At 40.8% G+C, this 26,504-nt stretch overlaps 1 protein-coding gene across 5 annotated transcripts in view; it reads right to left on the bottom strand.

The window, feature by feature from the left end:
• Positions 1-22,862, bottom strand: part of SREK1 (splicing regulatory glutamic acid and lysine rich protein 1) — a 28,474-nt gene extending 5,612 nt beyond the window's left edge. The window contains exons 1-11 of one of the 5 annotated variants that reach the window (XM_033164037.1): positions 22,650-22,862; positions 20,427-20,560; positions 10,609-10,721; positions 9,758-9,922; positions 8,917-9,095; positions 8,376-8,438; positions 7,362-7,492; positions 5,494-5,602; positions 2,268-2,552; positions 984-1,604; positions 243-338 (exon numbers count right to left, since the gene is read on the bottom strand). In XM_033164037.1, coding sequence (XP_033019928.1) covers positions 243-338; positions 984-1,604; positions 2,268-2,552; positions 5,494-5,602; positions 7,362-7,492; positions 8,376-8,438; positions 8,917-9,095; positions 9,758-9,922; positions 10,609-10,721; positions 20,427-20,560; positions 22,650-22,810 — 2,057 coding nt within the window. In that variant the 5' untranslated portion in view covers positions 22,811-22,862. Of the gene's footprint in view, positions 1-242; positions 339-983; positions 1,605-2,267; positions 2,553-5,493; positions 5,603-7,361; positions 7,493-8,375; positions 8,439-8,916; positions 9,096-9,757; positions 9,923-10,608; positions 10,722-10,991; positions 11,547-20,426; positions 20,561-22,649 lie in introns of those variants that run through there. The other 4 variants (XM_033164038.1, XM_033164040.1, XM_033164041.1 and 1 more) reach the window with 4 other exon arrangements.
• Between the last annotated feature and the right edge of the window lie 3,642 nt (positions 22,863-26,504).

Below are 26,504 nucleotides of genomic sequence, written 5' to 3'. Positions count from 1 at the left end.
ACTGACAAAGAAATCAAAAGTGCATCCATATTCCAGCTCATACAAATGCCAATCATAAAATTCACAACCCCTCTTTATCCTTATACATGTAATTTGAGTTTAAAATTTTATGCAGCACACTTCAATATAAGTATTTCCAGGATGCATGTGTGTGTGCCAACCCCAATTTCTCATCATTCTAGTAAAATGACCACTGGGGAGAGCCTACTGTAGGACCTTGCGTGATAGAGCTATACACTTACCTCCTTGGAGATGGTGACCGAGAGGATTTCCTTTTTGTAATTTTAGATGATCTTGGAGACTTTGAGGGACTTCGGCTCTTCCTCTTCCGTCTATCTCTGTAGGATTCATTAATTAAAGATTAATGTTGGAAATTACAATTCACAAGTGGGAACTGCAACAAAATGCTGCAGTGTGGAGAGCTCCTGTTCACTGTTTTTAGTCAGCCAGCCATGCCTTCCCCTTCTTCCTCCTTTCTGCTTTTCCCCCTGACCCAACTGTCAGCATTCACTGGGCACACTCAGTTCACCCCACCTTAGGGGGATTTCCCCTAAAGATTTTTTGCACTTCTGGAAACCTCAGGATTTCCCCTAAGGAGTCACTCAGTGCACAATCATACAAATTAAATGCACGCAAGGCAGAGAAGAGATCTTGTGAGAGTCTCTAGACCCCGCACAAAAGCCTCCCAAGGGGGAAAGGGCCACTTAGCTTACTGGCTTCGGAAAGGTAGGGATGGTCATGTGAGAGCAGTGCAGAGGTTGTTCTCACTGTATATGATATTGGCTTTATGTGCAAACCCCGCACCCCGCCTCCTAGAACATGAGCCTACTGTATTTATCCCTTCTTCTCCTTTGCAATACTAAAGACATGATTTATTCTACACCGATTTGAATACGTTTCCCCCCCTCCAAAAAAAAAAATCATAAACAGAAGCACTAAATCTACGAAGCATGACAAAATTATAAGGGGGGGAAAAACTGAACCTGCTGGAACTTCGTGATCTTCTTGAGGAGCTGTAGCTTCTGGGGGGTGTCCTGGATCTCTTTTCTTTCTTCCTTTTTTCATCTCTCTCCTTTTCTCTCTCTCGTTCCCGCTCCTTATCTCGATCTTTTGCCTTCTCTCCTTCCTTGTCCTTATCTTTTGGCTTCTCTGCTTCCTTCTCTTTTTCTTTTTCACTGCTTTTCTCCTCTGCTTTTTCTTTCTCTTGGTCTTTCTCCTTGTCCTCCTCTTTTCCTTTTAGCTGTTCTTCGCTATCCTTCTCCTTGTCTCCCTCCTTCTCAGTCTCTGTCTCTTTTTCCCTCCCTCTGACTTTGTCCAGATCCTCTGCCTTGTCTTTTTCTATGTCTGACACTTTCTCCTTGTCTCTTTCTTTTTCTTTTTCTTGGTCTTTGTCCTTCTCTTGATCCTTGTCCTTATCTTTTGCACGATCTTTTGTTCTATCCTTGGTCTTCTCTTTGTCCCTCTCCCTCTCCCTGCCCCTTTCCTTCTCCCTGCCCCTGTCTTTATCCTTGTCTGGATCCTTCTCTTTTTCCTTATCTCTGTCTCTTTCTCTACTAATCTTTTCCTTCTCTCTGATCCTCTCTTTGCTTTCCTTCCTCTTCTCCCTGTAAAATGAAAACATTAATTTAAATTGTGCAGCATTCATTACAACAAAGGACTAAAGTCAACTGCTGACACAAAAAACTTCATACCTATACTATGTAAAAGAATTAAAGTTTCCTACCCCACCTTCCCTCCTACCCCCACCTCTTTTCTCCCCACCAACCAACATCTGATGTATGTACCTTGTAACCCCCCCCCCCAAAAAAAAACCTTAATAAAAATAATTATAAAAAAGAACTAGTCAACCAAAGAGCTTCTTGCCACCCTCAAGCATGCCTTCAGGATCACAAAATAGAATCTAGTAGAGCAGTAGTAAATCTAGTAAAGGAAGGGTAACACCTCCTGAATCTGTTTTATCTGGGGGGGTTGCTTTTAGATTTTTATACCGTTTTATTGATTTGGGGGCTGTATTTTTGTTTTACTGGATATTGTTTTTATATTTTACACATTAAGTAGTTTAGAAATGCTTTTAAGTAAGTAATAAGTAAATAATAAAAAGGAGATAAAATTAGAGCTCTTTGTTATGCTGAATGAGTGAAAATGTTGGGATGCTACAAAAACCACTATTTCATGGTGAGATTGTGAACTGTACATCTAATGTTCAGGAAGTTGCTCAATACCTCACAAGGAATATAAAAGAAATAAATTAATCATAGGAATCTTACCGAGAAGGCGACCGGCTTCTTGATCTCAGCCTTTCTTTAGATTTTGAGCGCTTTTTGGGTGGAGTTTTGGATCTGCGCCTGTCCTTCTGGCTGGAGCGGGATCTGTCCCGTCTGTCCTTCTGACTGGAGCGGGATCTGTCCCGTCTGTCCTTCTGGCTGGAGCGGGATCTGTCCCGTCTGTCCTTCTGGCTGGAGCGGGATCTGTCCCGTCTGTCCTTCTGGCTGGAGAGGGATCTATCACATCTGTCTTTCTGGCTGGAGCGGGATCTGTCGCGAGATCTACTCCTATAACATGCAACAGCAAATGATAAATGCTATGGACTACACCAATCCCTATTATAAACCATACAAATTGTAATTGCACTCCACTGTACAAAATAATTTACAATTTTTCAAACATAATATTTAAAATGAGCATAAAATAGAGAATATAAATCAAAATTAGCTTCCTAGCAAAAGGTAACTAAAACAAAATTGTTTGAGAAAGGCAATCAAACTGATAAAATAATGGACAGCAAAGTGCCACCTCAAATTAGCATTACTTACAGAACTAAGGTGTGGTGTATGTATTCCATAATGAGGCCTCCTTCCCCAACTTTTTTCAGAGGGATAAGAATCTTGTGAAATTTGCTTCCATGCATACAAAGCTTTGCAGTTTGTATTAAATGACAACCCCTTCTTTGGATTGTGTGCAGACATTTACTATAACATGCCCATGATTTGGGGGAGGGCAGGGTGGGATATGGGAGACAGGAACACTGCATTTCAGTATTGAGGCTCATTCAAATGGTCCATATACCAAAGGAATATCCCCAAGAGATACATCTCCTTCATCAGTAGTATTTATTTTTGGTAAGCTCCCTGAATATTTCAATGTGTGTCATCATCACCAAGCTATACAATGCACTGCAAAGGATTAAGCGAAGCTGCCGTTTGTGATCCAAGTGAGGTCCAGCAGGCTAAAAAGAACTAAATGGGTATAAAATTACATTTGTGGCTCACCCAAAATGATTTTGTACAGGAAAACGTTTATGAATGTATTTGCAAAACAATTTCACTGAACTTGCTCGGGTTCCTACTCAGTGCCATTATTTATTGCAATACTCATCTGACGCAATAGGAGTGTGTGTGCATGCTAGAGATTTGAAGTGGAGCTAATGTTGTGTTGTAAGTTTCCACAAACAAAATTTGTATTTCATTTATTTCCTTACATTTATATCCTGCCTTTCTTCTATCATGGAAGCAGCATAGATGTTGTTTCCAGGTGGTCAGCTATGCAGGCACTCCCCAGACCTGCTTGGCTTCAAACCACCCTGGTTGCTGGCTAGACTGTAAAAGCTACCCAACAGAAGTAACAAAGCTGCTCCACCGAGATATTTCAAACTGTTACCTACCTCATCCAATACAGTGCTCAGCATAATGATCAAATACTTATTCTGGTTTCCTTGCATTGTGTGATTTTAATATTTGTTATTGTATTGACCAGAAGAACAGAGATAAAATACATGTAAAAAAAAAAACATGTTATCAGGTCCAGTACTGCAAATGGGAAACTAGTGAATGGGACTGCACACTCTACACAGAAGGCCCATTTTAAATCAAGTACTTCCATTGCTTATTAGCATCATGGCACTCCTCTGTACTTAAGTGTATTAAACTTTCACTGAATAGTATGGCTGCCATCACAACAGATTTAGAATTGAGGTGGTAGTGAGTGTTTTTGCTTAAAAGAAAGGACCTGTAAACCAAAGAGGCAACAAGAACAAAACAATGTCGGATATTTAGATAAACAAAGACTGATGTAACAAAATGTAAAAATAATTCAGTATGACATAATTAGTACTAAACACTATTTGAATCCAAGATACTTAATTGCTGTATATTCTGCAGCAAAAATTAAGAGGAAACGGACCATTTGATTTGGGGGCCACCTCAGTTACCTAAAAACTCATGTTGCCAAGATTTCCATCCTTGAACTTTGACACAGTATGTTAAGGGACAACTTCATGCACCTCCATGGATAAAGATATAGCCTCTATGGGCTTTTAGATCTCTCTCCTCCAGCATAAAGGAATTTTATTGAAAATCATCCATCAATGGTATTTTACACTGGTACCGGTATGTTTGGCTGACATTACAAGATCAGGGCTGTGGACCACTGGGAGGTGATTGGCACGTGACCGAGTTGTGCCGAAGTCCATGAATTTTTGAAACAAGTGATTATAAAAATCAGGACACTTAATAGATAAAAATGTGACCCGTTCACAGAGTGCACCCTGCTGGAAGTTCCAAGAAACCGAGATATCTAAGCAGCTAAGGGTGGCACTGATTCTTCTATTTCACCCCTATTGTGGGATTAGATATTAAATATATGACATTGCAGTCACAGGAGTGGCAAATCCCTCCAAAATATAGTTTTATTGGGTGGCATATTTTGACTTTATTATCAAAAGCTCCATTGTGTTGAACTCACATTATTTTGTTTGCACCTTCTCTTCAAAACCCTAACAACTAGAAAAAATTGTGTTATACTGTGAGGCTAAAATTAAGGGGAAACAGCTCAGTTACCTAATAAACTCAAGACACTGAGATTTTCTCCCTCAAACGTCAGAAGAACAGACAGCAGCATCATACTTTGAGTGATATGACATGTTAAGGATGAGGGAATGGTGTTCTCCGAGCTTCCCATTAATTTTTTGTAAAGGGCATAGCTGCCACTTTCTGCAAAAGCCCAATATGCAGACGAAAAACCACTTATCTTTTTTCTGCCCCATTCTCCATGAAGGAAAAATGCTTTTATTCCTGTGAGTTGGGGTTTTGCAGAAAGCTATCGCCTCCACAAACTGAACAGGGGGTGGAAGTGTGTGTGGATTCCCCTCCTTCCCAACTGGGTATTCAGAGGAAGCAGCAGTGAGGCATCTTTTCAAGAGCCCAACTTCATTTTCCTCCCCAGAGGAGAAAAGGGAACCCAAAAGCAGTTCTTGGTGGAAGCACAGGTATTCTTGGAAAAACAGACAGATTTTGTCCTCTGGATTCAGCATGATTTCCGAAACTGTTTTACTACAGCTGCCATCTTGCCATGAAAAATAAGGAATTCAAATTCAAAACAGTTCTTCATTTCAACCATCCACAAATTGTATTAACAGCTTAAATTGAATTTCCTTAAGAAACAGAGAAGGGACATGTCAACTGTTGCTTTCAGAAGATTTATACATGAGAATTTTACCTGCGTTTTGAGTGTGATCTTTTCCTTCGAGATTTTGAACTAGATCTGGATACTGAACGTGAATGGGAGCGCGACCGACCACCTTTCCTTTCACTGCTCTTTCCAGACTCTGAGAGAAAAAACGACTTTGCAGTGTAAGCTCAGAATATTTACAGATCCCAGCTAACAATCTGGCACAAGTGGAATGTACCACATATATTGCAAGGGGCCTACTCTCTGCACATCTTCCTTCTTTGCAAAAATCCTTCAGAAACATCCAAGAAAGTCATTGCATATATTCGTTGAGTGCAGCCATCCTGCAGCAGTACACATAAACCAGATAATTATAAACAGCTAGCTAAATAAGGAATGGGATTTATGTTGCCGCCACAATGCACAAGTTTAAAACATGTTTGGCAAAACTCACTTCAGAAAGAAACACAAATTCCAATAAAGCAGTTTGAAAAACTATGCAGAAACACACATAATAGCACTGTATTTTATTGTCAAAGCACTATTACAATTAAGAAGTTGATGCTTGAAAACCTAGTCCCTCTACAGAACGGTTTCAGTACTACGGTATATGTTTTATAACCAATCACTAAATGAAGCAATAGATTGGGAAAACGGATGACAAACATTAGTCAAAGTTATTCCACTGATAGATATATTTAATCCCAGTGATTTTCAGATCAGCTCAATCAGATGAACTCTGGCCAGCCAGGTCAGGAAACAATACTAACTGAATCTTCCCCTTAAGCAGTAACAGCTATTTCTGGATTTGGAAGTTGAATTTTTTAAAATAATAATAGCACCACCTTTTTAAAAACAAAGAACCCAACGTATCTGATATGCAAATGCCAGATACTTGTAAGGTAGGTAATGGAACTGCATGTCAGTCAGCGCTATTTGTTCTTCTTTAATTGGTTAAAATGTTAATAATAATAATAATAATAATAATAATAATTGGCAAGCGAAATATTTCAACATTCATTAGAAAATCATGTAACCGTCAGCTCTTGCCAGTGAGACCTCTTCTGAAACTGCTATCATAGAACATTGGGGAGTGCTCTCTATAAGCTAGGATTGCAAATGAGTTTGCTGAACTAGGAAGATTAGAGATGAACCAGATCTGTCTCCAACTCTCCCCTTCGCCAAAACTGCTAGAATTTTCTCATTCACTTACCCAGTTTCAGAAGAGAGCTAACAAAGAAATAAGTGGCTGCAATGAAGTTTCCTAATGAGTTCAGATATCACAGGAAACCGGTTTAAGAAACTGGGAAGTTTTCTCTGAAGCTGAGTGTGCAAGGCAGTGGGGAAGAGAGAACAACTTCAGCTTGTTGCTCATTCCCGCTTCACCAAACCATGATTTGCTGACCCAGGAATGTTATTTGTGATACATAGAGAAAAGGTTGGGAGTCTGGATGGGATTAGGTCACAGAAAAAGGTAAGGAGGAATGTGAGCACAGTAGGTAGCAAGATGAAAGTACAAGACTGAAGAAGAAGCAAGACACCTGGCAGGGGAGAAGGTGGAGGAGACAGGGAGTTAATGAAAGGAGGGGCCAACAAGAAAAAAAAAATCCCATACATTTATGTTACAGTTAATAAAAAGGATTCCATTCAGCGCTTTGACAATAGAAAGCAGTGCTACCCTGTGCATGAACAGTTCTATCTTCACGGTGCAAAGTGTAAAACCACTCAGACGCCATCAAAAACAGATGGGTCACAAAATAATGTTGTCCACTGGTTGTTGCTCAAGCTGGCCTTTCCCTATATCTAAAAATAATAAATAAAAAGCTATTCTAAGTATACACCAGGATTCATTGCAGTAGATACTTTCATCCTAGCAGTGGAGATATTCGTATTGCAAGAAAGTAATAATATCCTACCTGGCTCAATAGCAGCAGATATAAAAGACTGGGCTTCCCGTACTCTCTTCATCACTTCTTCTAACTCCTTAGCAGCAGCTTGTGGTGTCATTTCAGGAGGCTTCACTATAGCATTATTGGAGTGATTTATTCTAAATTAAACAAGCAAACTCAATTCAGTTTATATGTCAATGCACATATGCACACGTAGTTCAACTAGACACACAGAAAAGATATGCACTTCACACCCAAATGTTCATTTTATAGTGCAGTCAGCCACAGAACTGGGGACCAGCACAAGCCTCAAATTCTTAAGTCCGCAACTAGTTTGGGTTATACCTCGTCCCTGCAGGTAAGGGATGGCGGAAAATCTACTTTTATTTATGTTCTCTGTTAAACACCTGGGAAAAGAGACTTTCTCTTTCCTTTTTCCTGTCAACTTGTTTTCTCATTAAGGCTCGTTGCTTTTTGAAGTCTATGTGCAAGCTTTGTTCTTTTTAGTTTAAACTCCAGGTGCTGTATTATAGTCAAGTCACTTTAGAAATAACAAATGTTATTAAATACAGTATTGTGCAAAAGAAGTAAGTGTCTCGCTGGCTCCATGCAAAGGATATATGTATTTGATTTTGCAAAGTGCACCAGTTTCAAAATACGAAAAAGAGCCAAAAGGGGACTACAACAGGTAATTACATTTTTGCACGTTTTGCTCTAATTTTGGCAGTTTTCTGCCAAATGCTTCAACTTAAACTTAAGATTTCTGTTTGAAATGCTGAATGCCAGACCACTTTTATTCTGCATAGTTGTTTCATCATTACTAAATAAATAAACAATTTCAATCTGTTTTAGTATTTTAGCTTCTGTATGTTTTAAAGTTTTAAAGTAGAGTTGTAAATTTTCTTGATTTTGCTATTTTCTCTTTTGTAAACTGCTCTGAGGTTTTGTTTTGTTTTTTTTACAATCAAGCGTTGTATAAATTTTATAAATAAAAAGCATTGGCTTGTTGGCTCAATTTTTACTTGATTTTGCAAAACTTGCCTCTGATCTCTAGAGCTGGAGTTGCCCGTGGTCTTTATTTCAGGACAGGAACCAGTATGGAGCCTGGGGGTATTAAATTGCAAACAGGGTAGAGCTCACAGAGGATACCACTTGAACTGTTGTGGCACATGCCTCTGCTTGCACACAAGCAACAGCTAAAAAGAATAAGATTGCACTTTTTCTACCAAAGTATTAACGGCAAACAGATTATCAGGTTTTATCAGGTACTTGGTAAAGGGATTAAAGTACCATTGAAATGGCAACTGCTGCATGGCAAACCTTTCACACAGGTTCAGCAGATGTGTTTGCCAACATGAACATGATTTAGGTTTTAAGTTAAGACAGAGGGCCCTTGCACAGAGTTAAATAAAAAATGCATGCAAATATTGCTATGGAAATGCTATTCTGTGCTAAAAAATAGTAATTTATAAATATTATTCAGTAGTTTCCTAAAACTGTGGCAGAATTCTACAGAACAGGGTTGCAATTACACACAATATACCTCCCAATTTATTTTGATAATATTTGTACAGTTTCTTACTTCAGCGGCCTATCTCCAAACACAACTCCATTAAAAGCAAGGGCTCTAGGAACAGAATTTTGGTCAGCAAACTCGACAAAAGCAAAACGTGTTGGTTGAGTCTCATCGCCTGCCATCCGCACAAACTTGACTTCTCCAACTTGCTTAAAAAACTCAAGAAGCTGATCTGCTGTAGTTGTCTTTAAAAAGAAAGAAAGAGGGCTCAGTCAAGTAACATCACACGCATTCACTTATAAGCCTGTCCCATATCCTTTGACCCAGCCAAAATAGATATCCAAGTCCCAACTACTGTAAACTCCTGAATGACCACTCCCCATACTGCATGCTCTGTCCATCTAATGCAGACTATAAATCAGGAAGAGCCACCATGGTGCCCTTGAAATATTTATTGAACTACAACTCCCATCAGCCTCAGACAGCATAGCCAATGGCAGGTATGATGGGAGTTGTAGTCCAACTACATCAGGAGGAGATCATACTGGCAACTTCTGGTATAAATCATATGAGTGGGGCCTTGTGACCTCGTGTGTTGTTCACAGCACCATACTATACAAGTTGGGAGGAAAAGTAATCATTTTTAAGCTCTTGCAGGCTGTATAGAGTCTGTAACTAACCTCTGTACACAGCATCAGGGAAAGGCTGATGCAGCAGATGCTCTTTTAGTTTGCTCAAAATCAGAGCTATCAAGCCATGGAATATAAAGCTACACTTTCCATTAATGCAAGTGTGGGGAACCTTTGGCCCCTTCTGGGGCTGATGAGAGCTGTAATTCAGCAACACCTGGATGGTCAAAGGATCCTCACACCTGCATTAATGCATCTACTGTAGCAAAGACATTTACCTGAGAATTCAAGTTTCCAACATATACAGTCCTCCTAATTTCATCAATCTTGGAAGGATCCACATTGCCCATAATGGGCGGCTGCGGTATGTCTCCAATGGCTGTAATATTATGATCCAACGCTGCTGCTGGTATCGCACCCAGTGGACCAAGAGAAATACCAATCTGAAAACAGAGGATAGTTTTTTACAGAAATAAGTATGAAAAGTTTTCCTCCCACTGTGGACTGATTCAAATTAAATTCACCTCAAAATTTAGGACTGTTAGCACCAGTCCTAAAACCTGCTGTTTGATATGTAACCACAAACCATCTTGGCTGACCAGACCAGGAAAGTAATATTCTTAAAAGGAAAACAAATGTGTAAAACGCTGTATACACTGTCACTAATATGTCTTAAGAAGAGAAGTCTTCTATGTTTAGCAAAAGCATTATTGCATTGCTACTTCAGTCCTCTTTCAAGTCTAGAAAGTTTAGCACCCAGATGATGGTAAATCTAAGAGTACACAACAACACCTGGAGTCCATTTTAAAATTATTTCAATCTGCAGATGCTGTAGCTTTAACATTATACCAGCTTTCTCCCCCACCCAACTTTTTCTCTCTCTTAACATTCAACCTGACAAAGAGTTCTGGAGAACTCTAGATCTTGCTCATTATGTTGTGACATTCAGACTGCTCATTATGTTGTGACATTCAGACTGGTCCTAATAAATGTATTGCCCTACATTTGAATAATTTCAGATTCAAGACGATTACTGTAATCATTACAATGTAATGGAACATGCACCCAAAATGCAACTGAATAGACTGCATCCTCTTTAAGTAGAATCATCACTTTAATATCTACTTACTGAACTCACGGGTGGTGTTGGTATAGGAAGCAACCCTCCACCAGGAATCAGGCTTGTCATTGTAGGAGCAGGAGCCAAGAGGGAGAGGGCTTTGGCTTCATCTGGAATTTTACCTGAAGAAGCAAATATTTTTGTTACTAAAAGTAACGCCACCTCCCAAGTGTTATTTTTCTATTTTTTTTTTACCAACACCCTTCAACTTAAAAATAGTAAAGAAAAAAAATCAATCTATGAGAGCCTTACAAAAAAGAAAATAATTCCAAGTTTTTCCTTTGCCCCTGCTCCACTAGGAACAACAAGTGAGCAAAACTAGCATTACCGGATTATTACTTTAAAAACTGAACAATGTAGACAATTATTTAACACTTTGAGCTATGGGTCACCTGTACTGGAAACTTAATGTTCATGAACCAAACGATATCAAGCATGGACGCTTTCGCAGGACGTTGTTTTCACGGTGATCGAAAGTTGTGTTACACATGACAACCGTTCGTGTTGGCTGCATCACTAATAGCACACAGAACATCAGATACAGAAAAGAAGAACATTTTTTAAAGTTTAATCCCCAGAAATGGCAAATAACCAAATCAGTCAAAAGGAAAAAAAAGAGGAAACAGGAGTGTGCTAACCAAAATCAGCCCTTTTTGTCTGCTAAAATAGTTGAGTGAAAAATGTTACCAGATGACTGCCTGTTGTCAGTCCGGTACAACAACTCAAGCAAGGCAAGAAACCTAGAACCACACTGATTTGTAGCTTAAGTACTTCAACTACCCAGTTGCCTTAACATCCGGAGGTAGTGGGGCATTTACCAAAATATTTGATCAATCTCATTGGTCCAATGCAGACATAAGCATTTATGTCTGAGTGCCTAAACCTTTGTTAAGCACTACACCTTCATCAAGTAAACATAACTAAGGTAGTTTGACTAATTTACTTTGACTACCTGTCCAGCATCTTTATTTGTCAGGTGACAATAAGTTTTGCTGATGTCTCTCTCTCTATATATATTTTCTCTGCAAGCATGGCTGACCCTCAGTAAAATAAACAATGTCACTATATGTTTGGGATCTTAACCCAACATTTAGTACTAATTATAATCAACCATTGCCTGCACTGGATTATTACCTAAAATGAACTTGACTAAAGCGTTCTTTAAGTCTAACCCACTGAGTCTTTCCTTAAGATATCCTAAGAACTGCTAAATATTGTGATTTCCATTTAAGCTTCAGCAACTTGACTTTAAAAAGCCATTAAAAATTCTAGCACACACAAACCAGAATTTATTTGAAAAGCTGACCAGAAATTATTACCTGCACATGGCAAAGCACTCTGCCTAGAAGTCACCTTTGTCTGAAGTAACACTAAGTGTTACACGTCAAAGTACAACAACCAATCTAACCACTGAGCCCTCAAATCACCTGGTGTTTTAATGACATTTACAAAGAGAGATAGACCCTTTTGGTAGTTTTTTTAATCCCTGCCCACTAACATCCTATCTGCCCCTCTCCTGCTGCTATAGTCCTCATTTCCATAGACAATCAAAGACATAATATGGGGCAAACTTTCAAACTACTGCATTAACTTCTGGAAGGTTGCTACACTTCAGAAAGTTTCTGGTGTTAGAAGCGGCCTGAAGACCTAAACTGTGATTTTCAAGTTCCTTATGCAATCTGAGTTTGTGAAGCATACAATTACAAAATAAACCAAAGCCAAAACTAAGACAGCAACAAAGCATTACAATTAAAATATTAATAGCTTCTTATCCAGATAGAGATCAATTATTCCTGATTTTTCTTGGGCAAGATACAAGGCCCATGTGTAAGAACCAAATTATGGTCTAAGACAGACACATGAATTAGCCAGTGTCTCTCAACTACCGTACAATAAAATTCAAGTACATCTGTGTTCTGATATGATGCTTCAAGATCCAAGATAATACATGTATAAAAATCAATGGGAATAAATTTCCAAGCTTAAGTACTACAAGTAAAGCCTTTTCAGACTTTACTAGAAAACAAAACTCATCATCAAAACTGAAACATCAAAAATTCTATTTCTGATCAGAACAAAACTGCTAAACGTAAACTAGCATCCAGAAAACTAATTTCACACACAACTTCTCTGCAACAAAACTATTCTTTACCTAAAGAGTATCTTTTGCTCCTAACTATACATATATCTATACATTTCTCAGCTTAGTGATGAATGGAGTTAAAGTCCACAAAAAATAAAAACATATTTCAGTAGTTTCAATCTCCACAAAAGATATCCATATTTGTTGAAACTCCTTTCTATGTATAAAACATTAAGCATTGTCAATGGCTAAAATGACATTCTTAAAAGCAATGATATGAAGTGTGCACGCGCAGATGCAAACACGCAAACATACACACACACACACTTTGCATTCATTCAGAGCTAGACCATGTCATTTTAAACTGACTGATCACTATAATTATTTGTGTCAATTTACTTCCGTCAGTTTAAAACCTCTGGTGTCTTACTCTCACCTGAAGTAATCTTTATAGCTTTAAAAAAAAATATTCAAGTGGCTTTAGAATAACTCTAATTTTTGGCTCGTTAGCAAAATCAGCAACTTCAGGAGGGTCTATTTTTAACAATATAATTCCTTGGCTGCTTACATAAAATTCCCAGAAATTGCAAAATTCTTTATTGAAAAAGAGAACAATGAAAGAGATGACAATATCAATTTGTGCTCATCTCTACTTCAGAGAAATGTAACAGAAGAATGTTGGTATTTTTCTTGAGAGTTTTACACAGAAATTATTCAAACTTGGCAATGAAAACACTTCTATGATGTGCCTCTGCTGTATCTAAGAGTATGCCATAAGCATGTGCCAACTCAAGATGCAAGAGAAAAATTTGTCCTGCTTGCCGTCTTCCCACAGAATGCTACAGTAAAGAGAAGACAGTATATAAAACAAACACTGGTCAATACTTCACATTCAATTCATGATTGAGTGTTTTCCAGGCTCTCTCCTATTTTTTGAGAAATTGAGAATATTATTAGTATTATTTATTTATTTTCAAAATAAACAATACAGCAGCCAATTAAACAGGCCAGGTATAGATGTCCCCTGTTCACATACTCACCCAACCATGTGGAAGCATTTTCCTCACAGAGCTCTCTCATTTGGTTTCAGCACTCATATACATACTGCCACCAAGAACACAGTGGGAAAGTGGCTCCCAAACAACTCAGTGAACATGTGAAAGGAGCCATTATCTTTTTAGATATGGGCAACCAACTTGCTATGGTTGCTTAGTAAGAGAGCTTCTGGGTAAGGAGGGGGAAGTATTTTCAGAGGACAGTCTTCAGATTGTAGTCCAGAAAAGCCACATATATCTAAAAGCTTCAATAATACGAGCCAATGGAAACAAATGGATCAATTCAATTTTAAAATAATCCAATTCTAGCCGGATTTACTCAGAAGTAATTCCTATTAATTTTATTCATCTTTTATTTCTAACTATGCATGTTTAGAATTGTATCTACAATCTAACTACAAAGTCTAAACTCTGGAATTTTTGGTTGATCTATGAACAATTTCATAGGGTCAAGTTTAAAATGAATCATGAACTCTTATAACAGAACACCATTTTTACAGAACTGAAGAACCAGCTCACAGGTAGAAATGAAAGAATTAAAGCAAAAAAGGGACAAAATTAACAAAAAGAAGAGAAAAGAAAGCAAAATAAAATAATAAAAACAGAGACAGGGCGTCCATCTTCTGCAGGCCAGACTCCGCTCTCAATCCCCCATGAAGTTGTCACTTGGCGGCAGGTTTAGTGGCATGGCAAACAATGCCTAACTCAGGCAAGTGTAACAGGTCTGCCTTGGCCAGTCTAGTCATCTAATAATGCACAAATATCACACAGAGAAAACATACAAAACCAAATTAATAGTCAAAATCCATCTTCCAGAAAATGTGGACATAAAAAAGTTCAGAATGATGGTTAAAAGTGGCATCTCTGATACATTTCAATATTGGCCTCTCTCAAACCAGAACAAGTTTTTTCGAGAAATTTCAGTTATACATACAATGGAAAGGGGCCACATCTTGACAATGTAATGATGTTTGTTTGGTTTTTTTGCCAAGGTCACAATGTTGGTTAGTAATGTGAATAGTGGTAAAGTGTGTTTGTGTTACACATTGAACACCAGTTTAATGCCCAGTGCGGGCTTTCAGAGGAAAATAATTTCTGACAGACAGAAGTATTTTTTTAAAAGCTGTTGAATTCCTTCTCTTTCACCACCACCCCATATCCTTCTATGCCAGGTTTCTAGAAAATTATCATTCCCACAAGAAAATTATTATGCAATATCTGGATTTTCCAAGAGACAGCAGCCACTAGTAGGCAAGCGTAGATAAAACACAGCACATTATACCAGTGCTCTTACAGTCTGCTCCTTTTCCCCATTTGGTTGAAGGTAAATTCAAGGAAGATGTCCACAAAGTTTTAACCATTGCCCAGCCTATGCATTTTATAACTGCAGTGGTGCCTCGCTAGACGAAAATAATTCGTTCTGCGAGTGTCTTCGTAGAGCGGTTTTTTTCGTCTTGCGAAGCACCAAAGCAAACTGCTAGTTTTCGCTAAAAAAAAAAAAAATCGTCTTGCGAGGCAGCCCCATTGACTTTTTCGTCTTGCGGGGCAGCCTTCCTCTAGCGAATGCCGTTCGTCTAGCGAGTTTTTCGTCTAGCGAGGCATTCGTCTAGCGGGGCACCACTGTAAAACCATTTGGAATTCTTATTAATAGTCTAAAAAACACATCATTAGAGAACTATGTTGAGATGTTCCTCTTCAGAAAATGACATCTTTGAAATTCCTTGCCTGCATGACTACCAGTCGTAATTAGGGATGAAATCCTTTGCAAGCTTACCTGAAAGTAAGCCACCTTGAAATATTTGAGTATAGTTGTGTAGGATTGCGCTGTAAGTGCTATTTCAGAAGCTGCACAAGCAGCAATTTTTAAGGTAGTTTACGCTGTCAGGATAGATGTCCAATATTTCAACATGTTCTTTATTTCCATTTACAGGTTTAAATAGGTATTGTATGCTTTCTAGAATTGTAAACTGTACCCAAACACAGCATTAATGATCAGCACTATGTATATATGTTTTTATTCTATTTATTATTGACTCTAGATATTTCATTATGACATCGTGTCTCTCTGGCAAGTCACCTTTGGGTGTAAACTTGCACACATTAAACACTGTGTAAACTTTGTGTAAGAATGCAAACAAGTGTTATTTTATTGCACATAACCCTGTCTTCCAACAACTTATCAGCAGAAATAACAGGGTAGCGGAGCACCACCAAGCCCCCTGGAGCAGTTGGGTACAAGGAAACAAAAGGAAGGAGAATCTTCTTTTTTAGAGTCCCCAGCGTATCCCTTCCTCACCAGCCACTTTCCTGCTGGAGGGTTGATTTTATTACCTTTACTAGTTGGAAATAGTTCTATCTCAGGTGCTTAGCTATTCTTCTCTCATGGGAGTTACAAGGGAGTAGAAGAAAGTCCATGAAAGTGGGGTAGCATAGGACACTCATTTGTTCTTAGTACAGTAAGTGTTGTTATCAGACAGGCAAGTATAAAATATAAAAACTGTTCTCCTCCATGCCCAAAGTATCAGTTCCAAAACAAAGAATAACCATCTTAGATAAAGGTAGGTAACCTTCAAATACTCTCTCGATTTTAGAAATTTGGTTTTAGTTTGGTGAAGCTATTCCAATAACACCAGGGTAGAGAACCTGTGGCTCCCCAGATCCTGTTGGACTAAAGCCATGCTGTCTGAGTCTGAGGCCCCCCACAATAATCCTAGCTATATTACTATAGAGTCAGGGTATACCAGGAATGGGATAAAACAGTGCTTTGGTGTATTAAAACAGTGCTTTGCTGTATTTCCTATCAGCATATCAGTGAGGCCAAGAGGTCTTGCTGTCTGGGCAGCCCAGGACATCCAAACATACTGCCCAGGCTTGCACCCAAGGGAGGTCACATTGGTGCTGCTAACACAGCAGTTTTACTTCATCCCTGGAGGTGCACTCCATTATCTCTCCATACAGACGGATGCCAACAAGTGGTGCCTTTCCCGTCCCTGAATAAACCATGCTAAAGACCAACTCAAGAGCCACAAATGAAAACTATTGAAAACTAAAACAAAGGGCATAACTTGATTGGTTAATGGTACTTTCAAGGCATTAAAACTGACCACTGAAAATTTTGTTCTTATGTATCTGCAACATATAGGTAAGAGTAGGCACAGATCTCCCTACTCCAGAAATGCATGTATTCCTGCTTTGCCAGAGGGAAGAAGAGGTTTTGTTTCTCGGAATATATATACTGAGAATAGAACTGTAGTGTCATGCACTTTATACTAAAACTCCATACTGGATGGTATGGGCAGTATCCAACTAACTCTTTTCACCAGCACAAGGATTTCTGCTTGCGTAACATAACTTCCTCCCCACATGGATCCAGTGCCCTCTCCAAATCTGCCCTGGAAAGGTGGATTTAGGGCAGTGTTTTTCAACCACTGTTCCGCGGCACACTAGTGTGCCGCGAGATGTTGCCTGGTGTTCCGTGGGAAAACATGGGCTGGCGGTTGCGGCACTGGCGGGAGGTGGCGACGCTGCTGCTAGCAGCAGGTGGGCTGGGCGCGTCTCCCCCTCGGACCACGGCGGCGGCAGGCGCCTTTGACTATGAGCTGCTCCTCCTGCGGCGGAGCCCGCGGAGCGCCTTCCTGCCCAGTGCTCACGTCTTCGTGGGCGGCGTGGCGGACGCGGCCGACTTCTCGTCCGACTGGCTGCAGCTGCTGGCAGGCAGGCCGTGCTGCGGACTGGGCTCGGTGCGGGGCGAGTGCCCGAGGGCGCAGCTCTTCGCCGCCGAGCGCCCGGAGCTGGGCTCGCCGCTGCCGGGAGACGTGGCCTTCCGCCTCTGCGCCATCCGCGAGGCCTTCAAAGAAGCCGGAGTCCTCTTGGTACTGCCCAGCCCGGTGGCTGATGCCGCCGCCGCCGCTACCACCGCGGGCCCGGCCCGCCTGCTGCCAGCCGAGCGCCTCCCGCCGTCCTCGGGACTGGCTGAGTGGCGGCTGCGGGTGCAGCGGCAGCCTGGCAGCTTCTTGCAGCTGTGCCAACACCTGAGCTGCATGCCCAACATCTGGGCACTGCGCGAGTGGAGCAACTGGCTGACCCCCGTGGGCCGTGCGGGACGAGGCGGCCGCCGCTACGACACCGCCTCCTACCTCTGCTGCCTACCTAGCATTGGGGCATCTGCTGCTACCAATGCTATTTTTCTAGAAAAAGAGGTGCTGGAGCCTGGAACTCATCACGGACGCCTTCCCTCGTTCTCTTATAATGGCGAAGGCGCCCACCTGAGAGGTGCCAGAACTGAGTTCCTGTGGCTGGGGGGAGAGTCCTGACTAGTACTATAGTTGTTATTTATTATTATTAGCCTGGTGGGGGCGGGGCAAGGTGCGCCATCTTCACATGCTCAATTCAGACATGAGAAGAATTATCATTTTTATTATTACTACTACTACTACTATTATTGTTATCTAATGGTGGTGTGCCTCGTGATTTTTTTCATGAAACAAGTGTGCCTTTGCCCAAAAAAGGTTGAAAAACACTGATTTAGGGAGCGTGGCAGGCAGGTGATTAGAAGGTCAGTTGCACAAGTTATCTACCATGCTGTGATGGATCAACTTAGTTAGATACTGCCCTACATATGAACATTACCCAGTCCTAAAGCAAAGATTTCACAAATTAGTTATATTTTAGCAAAAAGTATGGAACATCATTAAAGTTTAAGTGCAGAAAGGGAAATGGTAAGTAAAGAATACAGAAACCCAATTCTCAAACAGAAACCCCCATGATAGCTCTTTGATTTTTTGTGCTTTTAGCGCATATTACATTTCCACAATCAGAAGAGCCATATATCAATATTTTTTAAGGAAATTTTGAGGTCCACAGAAAGGAATACTCTCCAGGCTGCAGAAAGCCAAGTCAATGGTACTCCACAACTTCAAACAATCTTGCTAGAAGACCTGACACTCAAGCATGTGATATGGCACAGAAGTACTTTTTCTACTGCATTTGAGATTATGTCACCAAAGAAATATTAATTTACCATAATAAAACATTTCAATTAGCAATGTAACTGGGTAATGATAATATAACATAGTTATGAATATAAGAAAAGACTGCAGGTTTTATTAATTCTGAAAATATGCAAGAATTCTTGAAAACTGTTCAGGATAGAGAGCAGAAATAAGGGTCAATAAATTCCAATATATGTATTCCCTTTCTGTGTTACAAGAAAGTTCTACTACAAGGATACGTTTATATATCTGCACTGTGTTTATCTGTTTTTGGAATTGAAACCCTGAAGCTCAGTACCAAAACTTCAGCAATAAATGTTTGATAGATGTTCTGAACGCATAGGAATGTGTTCAACTAACCAGTCCTGATAGCAGACAACAGCACAAGCATTTCCACTAGTGCAGGCATAGGCAACCTTCGGCTCTCCAGATGTTTTGGCCTACAACTCCCATGATCCCTAGCTAACAGGACCAGTGGTCAGGGATGATGGGAATTGTAGTCCGAAACATCTGGAAAGCCAAAGGTTGCCTATGCCTGCACTAGTGCAATGGACCTCTCCCCTACCCCCAAAACATTGCACGGGGCACAGAAATGCTTGTGCTCACAAAGCAATATACTTGGTACTAGGTTAAATTCCTCCCATACATATTCTAAGCCTGTAAGTATCGAGTTAATGACCTCCATCCTTGGCTCACAAGACCACCTTTAGAATTTTGTTTTATTTACTCCCTTTCATTTCCCTTCTGCTCACTGGCCAAGATCACCTTTGAACTTCTACCTGAACAATAGGAATTAACTGCACCTGTGGATCTTGGCTGATGCTTTGGAGACACTTCCTTTCTACCAACTAGGTTCTGCAGGAACAATTCCCTATCTCTGTCCCTTCCCACATGTGCAAGATATTCTGACATAATTTTGTCCTCTCTAAACTATGACTAGAGAACTAGAATTCAGATATATACCTATGCAGCTAACAGACCCAAAACTATTACTGGCTCTATCATTTATTATCTGAGTAGCTGAAGCCGTCCTTAACGTTACAAGGTGATTTGCTACACAATTGTGAAAGCAGCATAAAGGCATGCTTATGATCACATTAAAGCTAGAGAACCACCCAGTTATTCGCTAACAACTCAAACTTAGGAATGCATTACTAATGAGTCATTAGGATGGGATATATACCATTACTCAAATTAAGCCCACCCAAGTAATTCACTACAATTGTTTTTGAATCCTGAGAATCCTAGCTTGCAACCAAAATAAGAAAGTAGGGTCTAGCTCCTACTGTTTCAGAGATGTGTGAATATGTGATTGGAATTTTCTGGTGTAGTTTCAGTTCCATCTGTGTTGCCCATTCCTTTTCAGACAGATGGCTAGGACAATTTTAGGATGAAGTTGTCAGTGTGCAGTTTTAGTGAAAGAAGCAAATATTCATCCTTGCAAAAGATAAATGAAACATGACCACATTTCATAAGAGAAAATGCCCACACATTTCAAACCTAATGTAACACATATTTTTAAATTCCATACAACTTTTTTAAAAAGAAAAGTGTCTTCCTTCCTACCAAATTTGTTTTTATTACAAGAAAAGCAAGATACGTAATAGCTTCAACACCTTCCCAGTTGCTGAAAAAACACAAGCAACAAACTGACAGAACAGAGACTATCAAAACAAAGGTATAATCTGAAATACCAACCTTCAGCGCAGGGCACAACTATCAGAGCTCTGTCAATAAAAACCGTGTTTGTTAGATGCTGGGCCACACCAACACTTGAAGATTCCCGAAACTTAATATAACATACTTTGGAGGAAAAAGCAAGTGGCGCGTTGCTGCAAGAAAAAGAAAACCAATTAGATGCTGTAGTTTTGATCTATTTTTGCTAGCCCTATACAACTATAAATATTAATGCAAATGTAACTCTAAAAATTACAACCTACAGAACATGAAAACTGAAATATGTTTCCACATAGTATCATATTACTTTAGGCTGGTACAAATATAACTCTAACTCATCCATTAACTACAGTTAAGGGATCAGGATATAAAACTGCACCACATCCACCTCCAGGTTCTCTAGTTCATGTGAGCATGCTTCACACGTGCATACACAAACCCTTTACCATGGTTAGGAATGAACACTGAAGAGCGTGAATCATGGTAAAAAAAACAACAACCTGAATTCAGCTTTTGGAATCTGAATTACTATACCCAGCTTCTTAATCACAATTAACAATCAAGCTCATATTGCATCTGCATTGGGCTTTACTTTTTAATACAGAATATAAATAAAACTCTTCTCCTAAAAATAATTCAAATACTAGCAAAGCAACATTCCATCACTAGCAGTAAGGTTCTTGTTTAATTTCAAGTAATTAAAATATTTTAACAGCATTCTGTAAATGACCGATGCTAGTTAAATGAAATAAAATTGTACATTAGGCAAACTTCTGCATGTGCTTTAAGATCTCCAGTTAAGATTTTTATGAAATGGTGGAACACTTTTATAGCTGGTATCCTTCTGGGAATATGGCCAATTCCTTTAAGAAGAAGTCTCTACCACCCATTTGATGCTGAATCTGCACACTCATTTTTAATCACCCTGGCATAAACACTAAAAAGTATCATGGGGACATTTTAATATTTCAGTATTTCTCAAATGCAGCCACTTCATTCAGCACAAGTTGACATCTTGAACTCTTGAGGCAGTCGCCTCTCCCATGAGCTTAAATTAATAGAACTAACCTAGGTTTGTATAACAATGTCTGATGCTATGCTGATTCAGTGTGCGAAGACTAGACCTTAAGGTAGGTGTGTGTGTTTGTGTGTGTGAAGAGTGCAGGTGAACAGCATCAATTCATTTATGATTGTAAAATCCCAAGAAATCTGTGAAAAGCTAGAAAGGATCTCTCCAAAATAGGCAACAGGAAACAGAATGCCAGAAGAGATTCAATATCAGTAAGCGAGAAGTGGTGCACAATAAGACAAGTCCCAGGTTGCACATCAAAAACAATGGCTTCCCATTACTTCTAGGCTGTTTGTCTTCCCAGCAAGCACAAGGTGGAAGCACTAATACTAATTAAAAGTTTATTCTGCTAACATCCCATTCGTATTTACATATTTGAGTAGTCCCAAATCTCTCTGCCATTTGCAAGTGCTTCAGGGAAAGGGAAGGCAGAGAATATAAAATCACTAAGTAAAATCAAGGAAACTTTCCCTCATGCCTTGTTAAGAAATATGGTCTACTGTGCATCCCTTACAATCCCTTCCTATGCGTACTTATTGGAAACTTAAAGTCATATTAATGTAAGGACCATTAATTTCAATGAGATAGGTTCCCAAGCTGCATGCAAAGGATTGCAGCTTCACGCGGAAGCAAGTGCTGTTGAAATTAATAAGGCTTACTCCTGAGTAACTAGTCAGTAGCCCAGCCTTGGATGCAACGCAGTGCAAGGAACGAGATTCGGGGCAAAGAAAAGCAGAATCCCCGAGGAGCCAGATTTCTCCTACATGGCGTCTTTGCTAAACGCAACGCCGAGGAGAGCCTCGAGGAAGCATGAAAAGCGAATGAGACTTCTAGGGAGGTCTCGGCCCGCATTTTGCCTCCGCATTCGCGGCCTTTCCCAGCACCCAGAGAAAGGGAGAGAAACGATTAAGGACTGCGGCTGAGGAGAAACTGGCAGGTTTTTTTCGGGGGGGGGGGGAACAGTCACTGGCCGCCATCTTAATTACGGGCAGCTCTCCTCCTCATAGAACAGATGCTGCCCAATGACGCAACCACTATGAAGCGAGCCACTCGGCACCCGAAAGCAAGATGGCGGGCGCGGCATCCGGTCCGTTTCTCACTCCCCCCTTGCCTCAAGGATTGTCATTCCCGCCATTCTATATGGCCCCGAGGGCCCTGGTCGGGCCCCAACTTACTCCGGAGGGTAGAGACGCAACTCCTCGATGTCACCTAAGAAACCGAAGAGCGTTCGCATCTGCTCACTAGTGACCGCCGATGATAAATTGGTGACTTGGATAACCGAAGTAGGGGTCAAAGGGAAGCCGAGAGGCACCCCGATGCCGCCGCTGTTCATCATGATGGCGGCAAGTTTGCTGTCTCGGCCGAACTAACGCACACAAGCGAGGAGACGGAAGTCACCACGGAGAAATAAACGACGGAGCTTCCTAGAGAGTCTGCACTCGCGCAACTTCCGAGAGAACGCGGCTGCGCCCTGGCGTTGAGGCGGCCCGTTGTTCGTCTCCTCTATGCGGCTTTTAGCTAGGAAACGGAGGGCTTTTTTTGTTGAGGCAGTGCAGCACCTGAGAGGGGTGGACGGACAAAAAATGTCAAAGCATATAGAATAAACAATCCCTAAATTGCACTATGCGCTGTGCCTCCTGCACTTTCCCTCTCCAGTATCCACATTCACCACAGTTGACGCATTAGAAGCCTCAGGCAGTAGAATAGGTTTCCCTATTAGGTGGGGTGAAATTTTTGCATATCCCACCCCCACCCCCGTATTAAAAAGCAAAAGAATTGTTTCGTACAAAAAAATGCCACAAGGAGAAGTTTCATAGATGGATGGAGAGAGAATGGATGAGAGATCGGGCTCTCCAAATTGTGCTGGACTCAACATCCCTGACCATTTTCCATGCTGGATGGTGGCTGGTGGCAACAGGCATACAACAACATCTGGAGGGCCACAGGTTTCTTGCTGCTGTCTAGATTTTGTGTTTTCAAAAATGGACAAACAGCCCTTAATACTGATTTGCTGCAATAATCCCAGGTGCATCCTGCACCGAGCATTCACTTATCCCTAAAACAATTATGCCTGCATAACCCCTGCACTCCCAACTAAACCAGGGGTGGAGAAAGTCAGAACTGAAGGCCAAATGCAGCCATCCAAGCTTTATCTGGCCTTTGGCTGTCCCCCACCAGGCCTTACCCCCTACCGTCCTCAGCCATGGTCTGGAAAAGTCCTAAGGGCCTGATGAAGAAGAGTGAAGGACCACCTTTGGGCAGCAGCACCAAGGTTCCCTACACCTGCCAGGCAGGTGCCAGTTTTCATTTGCATGGTGTTGGGACTTGGGTGGCTGGTACTGATATCTGTCATATTAATTCATTTGCATTGCATTGGCCACTTACTGTAAAGAGCAGTTCTCCACCTTGCAATTTATTTATTCTAATACCAATTTACCCAGTTCTGATAGAAACATTTTTTTCCGAGGGTTGCATATGAAGAAATGAAGGAATGGTTTGTCATCAGTATAGATGATCATAGATGGAATCTAGATGGCATGACATTCCCCAGAACCTTTGACAACTACTGTAATCTATTACCACCAAGAATTTGAGAACTGCATTGAAATGTTTGGCATACAGTATATAATTTGCCTAGCATGAATGACAGCTGGAATAGCTCTGTCAGTACAGCATGATACTCTTTAATGTCAGGGTTGTGAGTTCAAGCCCTACATTGGGCAAATATCCCTGCATTGCAGAGGATTGGAACAGATGACCCTTGTGATCCCTTCCAACTCTACAACTCTATGATTCTATGAATGCTACCATATGCATCTGGCATTGAATTCAGGGATAAGGACATAAGAGCCGCCCTGCCAAATCAGACCAAAGGCCTGTTGAGTTAAGCACGCTCTTTGCATAGTGGTTAACTAGGTTATTTATTTCAGTATTGAATACCTTCCTATGAAGCATTTCAAAGCAATTTCATTGTACAATAAAGCTTACGCAAAACAATTACAAATGTAAAAACATTTAAAGCAAATGCATACACGAAAACAATTAAAAGCAGTTACACACATAAAAACAAATACAAATCCAGTATGGATACCAACTGGGTTATAAACCTTAAAAGACTTGTTGAAAGAAGAAAGTCTTCAACAGGTACATAAAAGACAACTAAGATATATGCCTGTCTTATGTGTAATGGGGGAGGGGGAGTTCCAAAGGGCAGAAGCCTACACACTAAATGCTTGATACTGACACTATATAAGAACGGGGCTAAATCATTACCATGCTATATTCAGGATGCCCTCTCCTGCAGAACTCAGGCATTGGTCGGGCATATAAAGGTACACCCACAAGCAGGACATGAGTGGAATAGCAACAAGTATTTCTCCCTGGCAGCAATTAATAATCACAGGCATGCTTCCTCTGATGTTGGAGGTAACATATAGCCATCATAACTTATAATCATGGATACTTATCCTCTGTATGTCTAACTCCTTTTAAATCTATCTATAGCAGCCATCAAATATTGTTTAGGCACATTCCATATTAAGCCATCCACTGTGTCCCGAGGTCTTTCTGAATTTTCAACATTCAGCTCCTTTTATTTATCACAAGGCCTATAACAAAAACAAAAAAATATTTATATGCCACCTATCTGACTGGGTTGCCCCAACCACTCTGGGCAGCTTCCAGCAAATTATAAAACCACCATAAAATGTCACACATTAAAAACTGCTTTTCAATGTCTTGTTTAAAAAGTCAGATAGTTGTCTATTCACTTGAGATCTGACTGGAGAGCATTCCACAGGGCAGGCGCAACTACCAAGAAGGCCCTCTGCCTGGTTCCCTGTAATCTCGCTTCTTGCAATGAGGGAACTGCCAGAAGGCCCTTAGAGCTGAATCTCAGTGTCCGGGCTGAATGATAGGGGTGGAGACTCTCCTTCAGGTCTAGTATTAGGAGGGTGAAAAACCATCTATCTATTTGATTTCATCACACAATGTGTCATTAACCTCAAGTGTTGCAACCTTTCCCAGAGAGGAAATTTACAAGAAAAACAAAATCCTTTGCATGAGTTGTTGAGCTCTTCGCATGGGGCTGCTGCTGGGCTTGCTCTGTCCATCTGCTGCTGCTGCTGCTGCTGCTGCTGCTGCTGCTGCTGCTGCTGCTGCTGCTGCTGCTGCTAGCAACAGAAAAGATGAGTGAGCAGCAGCTGCTGTTAACCAAGGGCTGAGAGGAAGCTTGCAACTACAACAAAGTCTACATGGACCACACCACCAAAACTGGGTCAACCCACGGGATAGGTATGGAAGGATGGGTGGGAGGACGAGAATGAGCAAGCAAGCAAGGTGTCCGAGGTCTCCCTGGCCAGGAGGGGAGCAACTTCTCCTCCAGTTACACTTCGTGCCAGACTTTGGGATCTCACATTTCAGTGGTGCCCTATGCAATGCTAAAATTTGGTGCTCATTCTATAGCATTGTTGTGAAGCCCCCTGCGGCACAGCACCCGTTGTGGATGAACCAGTTGCACTACCTTAAAAATACCCCTGCTTGGTGGAGTGCAAAGACAGTGGGGGGGGGGATAGGAAGCTGACAGATTGTGAGGGATCCATGAATTGGGGCCAACCCGGTGTGAATTTGGGCCAGGGTTGAACTATTTTCAGTACCTGATCTCCACTCCCAAAGATGCAAAGTTGCAGTAGAGTTTAAAATGGGTCCCTGAGCACGTGTGAAGTGCCTTTCCCTCTTCCCTTAAATAACTATAGATTTTGCATGCACACCGAAGAGAGCATTAGCCCCTGTCCACTGGAGTGGGTGGTACTGATACAGATCCTTGCCAAGTCCATAAGGTACCCTAGATACACCTAGATAAGGCTGCAGTCTTATGCACACACCGAGAGTAAGCCTCATTGAATACAGTGGTAATTACTTCTGAGTAGCCATGTATGCCACTGTTGAATCTACTCTTCTCTCAAGAGTAGAGTAGAGTGGTACCGGTTAAGAACTTAATTCGTTCTGGAGGTCCGTTCTTAACCTGAAAC

The sequence above is a fragment of the Lacerta agilis genome, chromosome 11 (genome assembly GCF_009819535.1).
Source record: "Lacerta agilis isolate rLacAgi1 chromosome 11, rLacAgi1.pri, whole genome shotgun sequence".
Classification (NCBI taxonomy): domain Eukaryota; kingdom Metazoa; phylum Chordata; class Lepidosauria; order Squamata; family Lacertidae; genus Lacerta; species Lacerta agilis.
The sequence above is the reverse complement of the archived record's forward strand: the minus strand, read 5'-3'. Positions and strand labels throughout refer to the sequence as shown.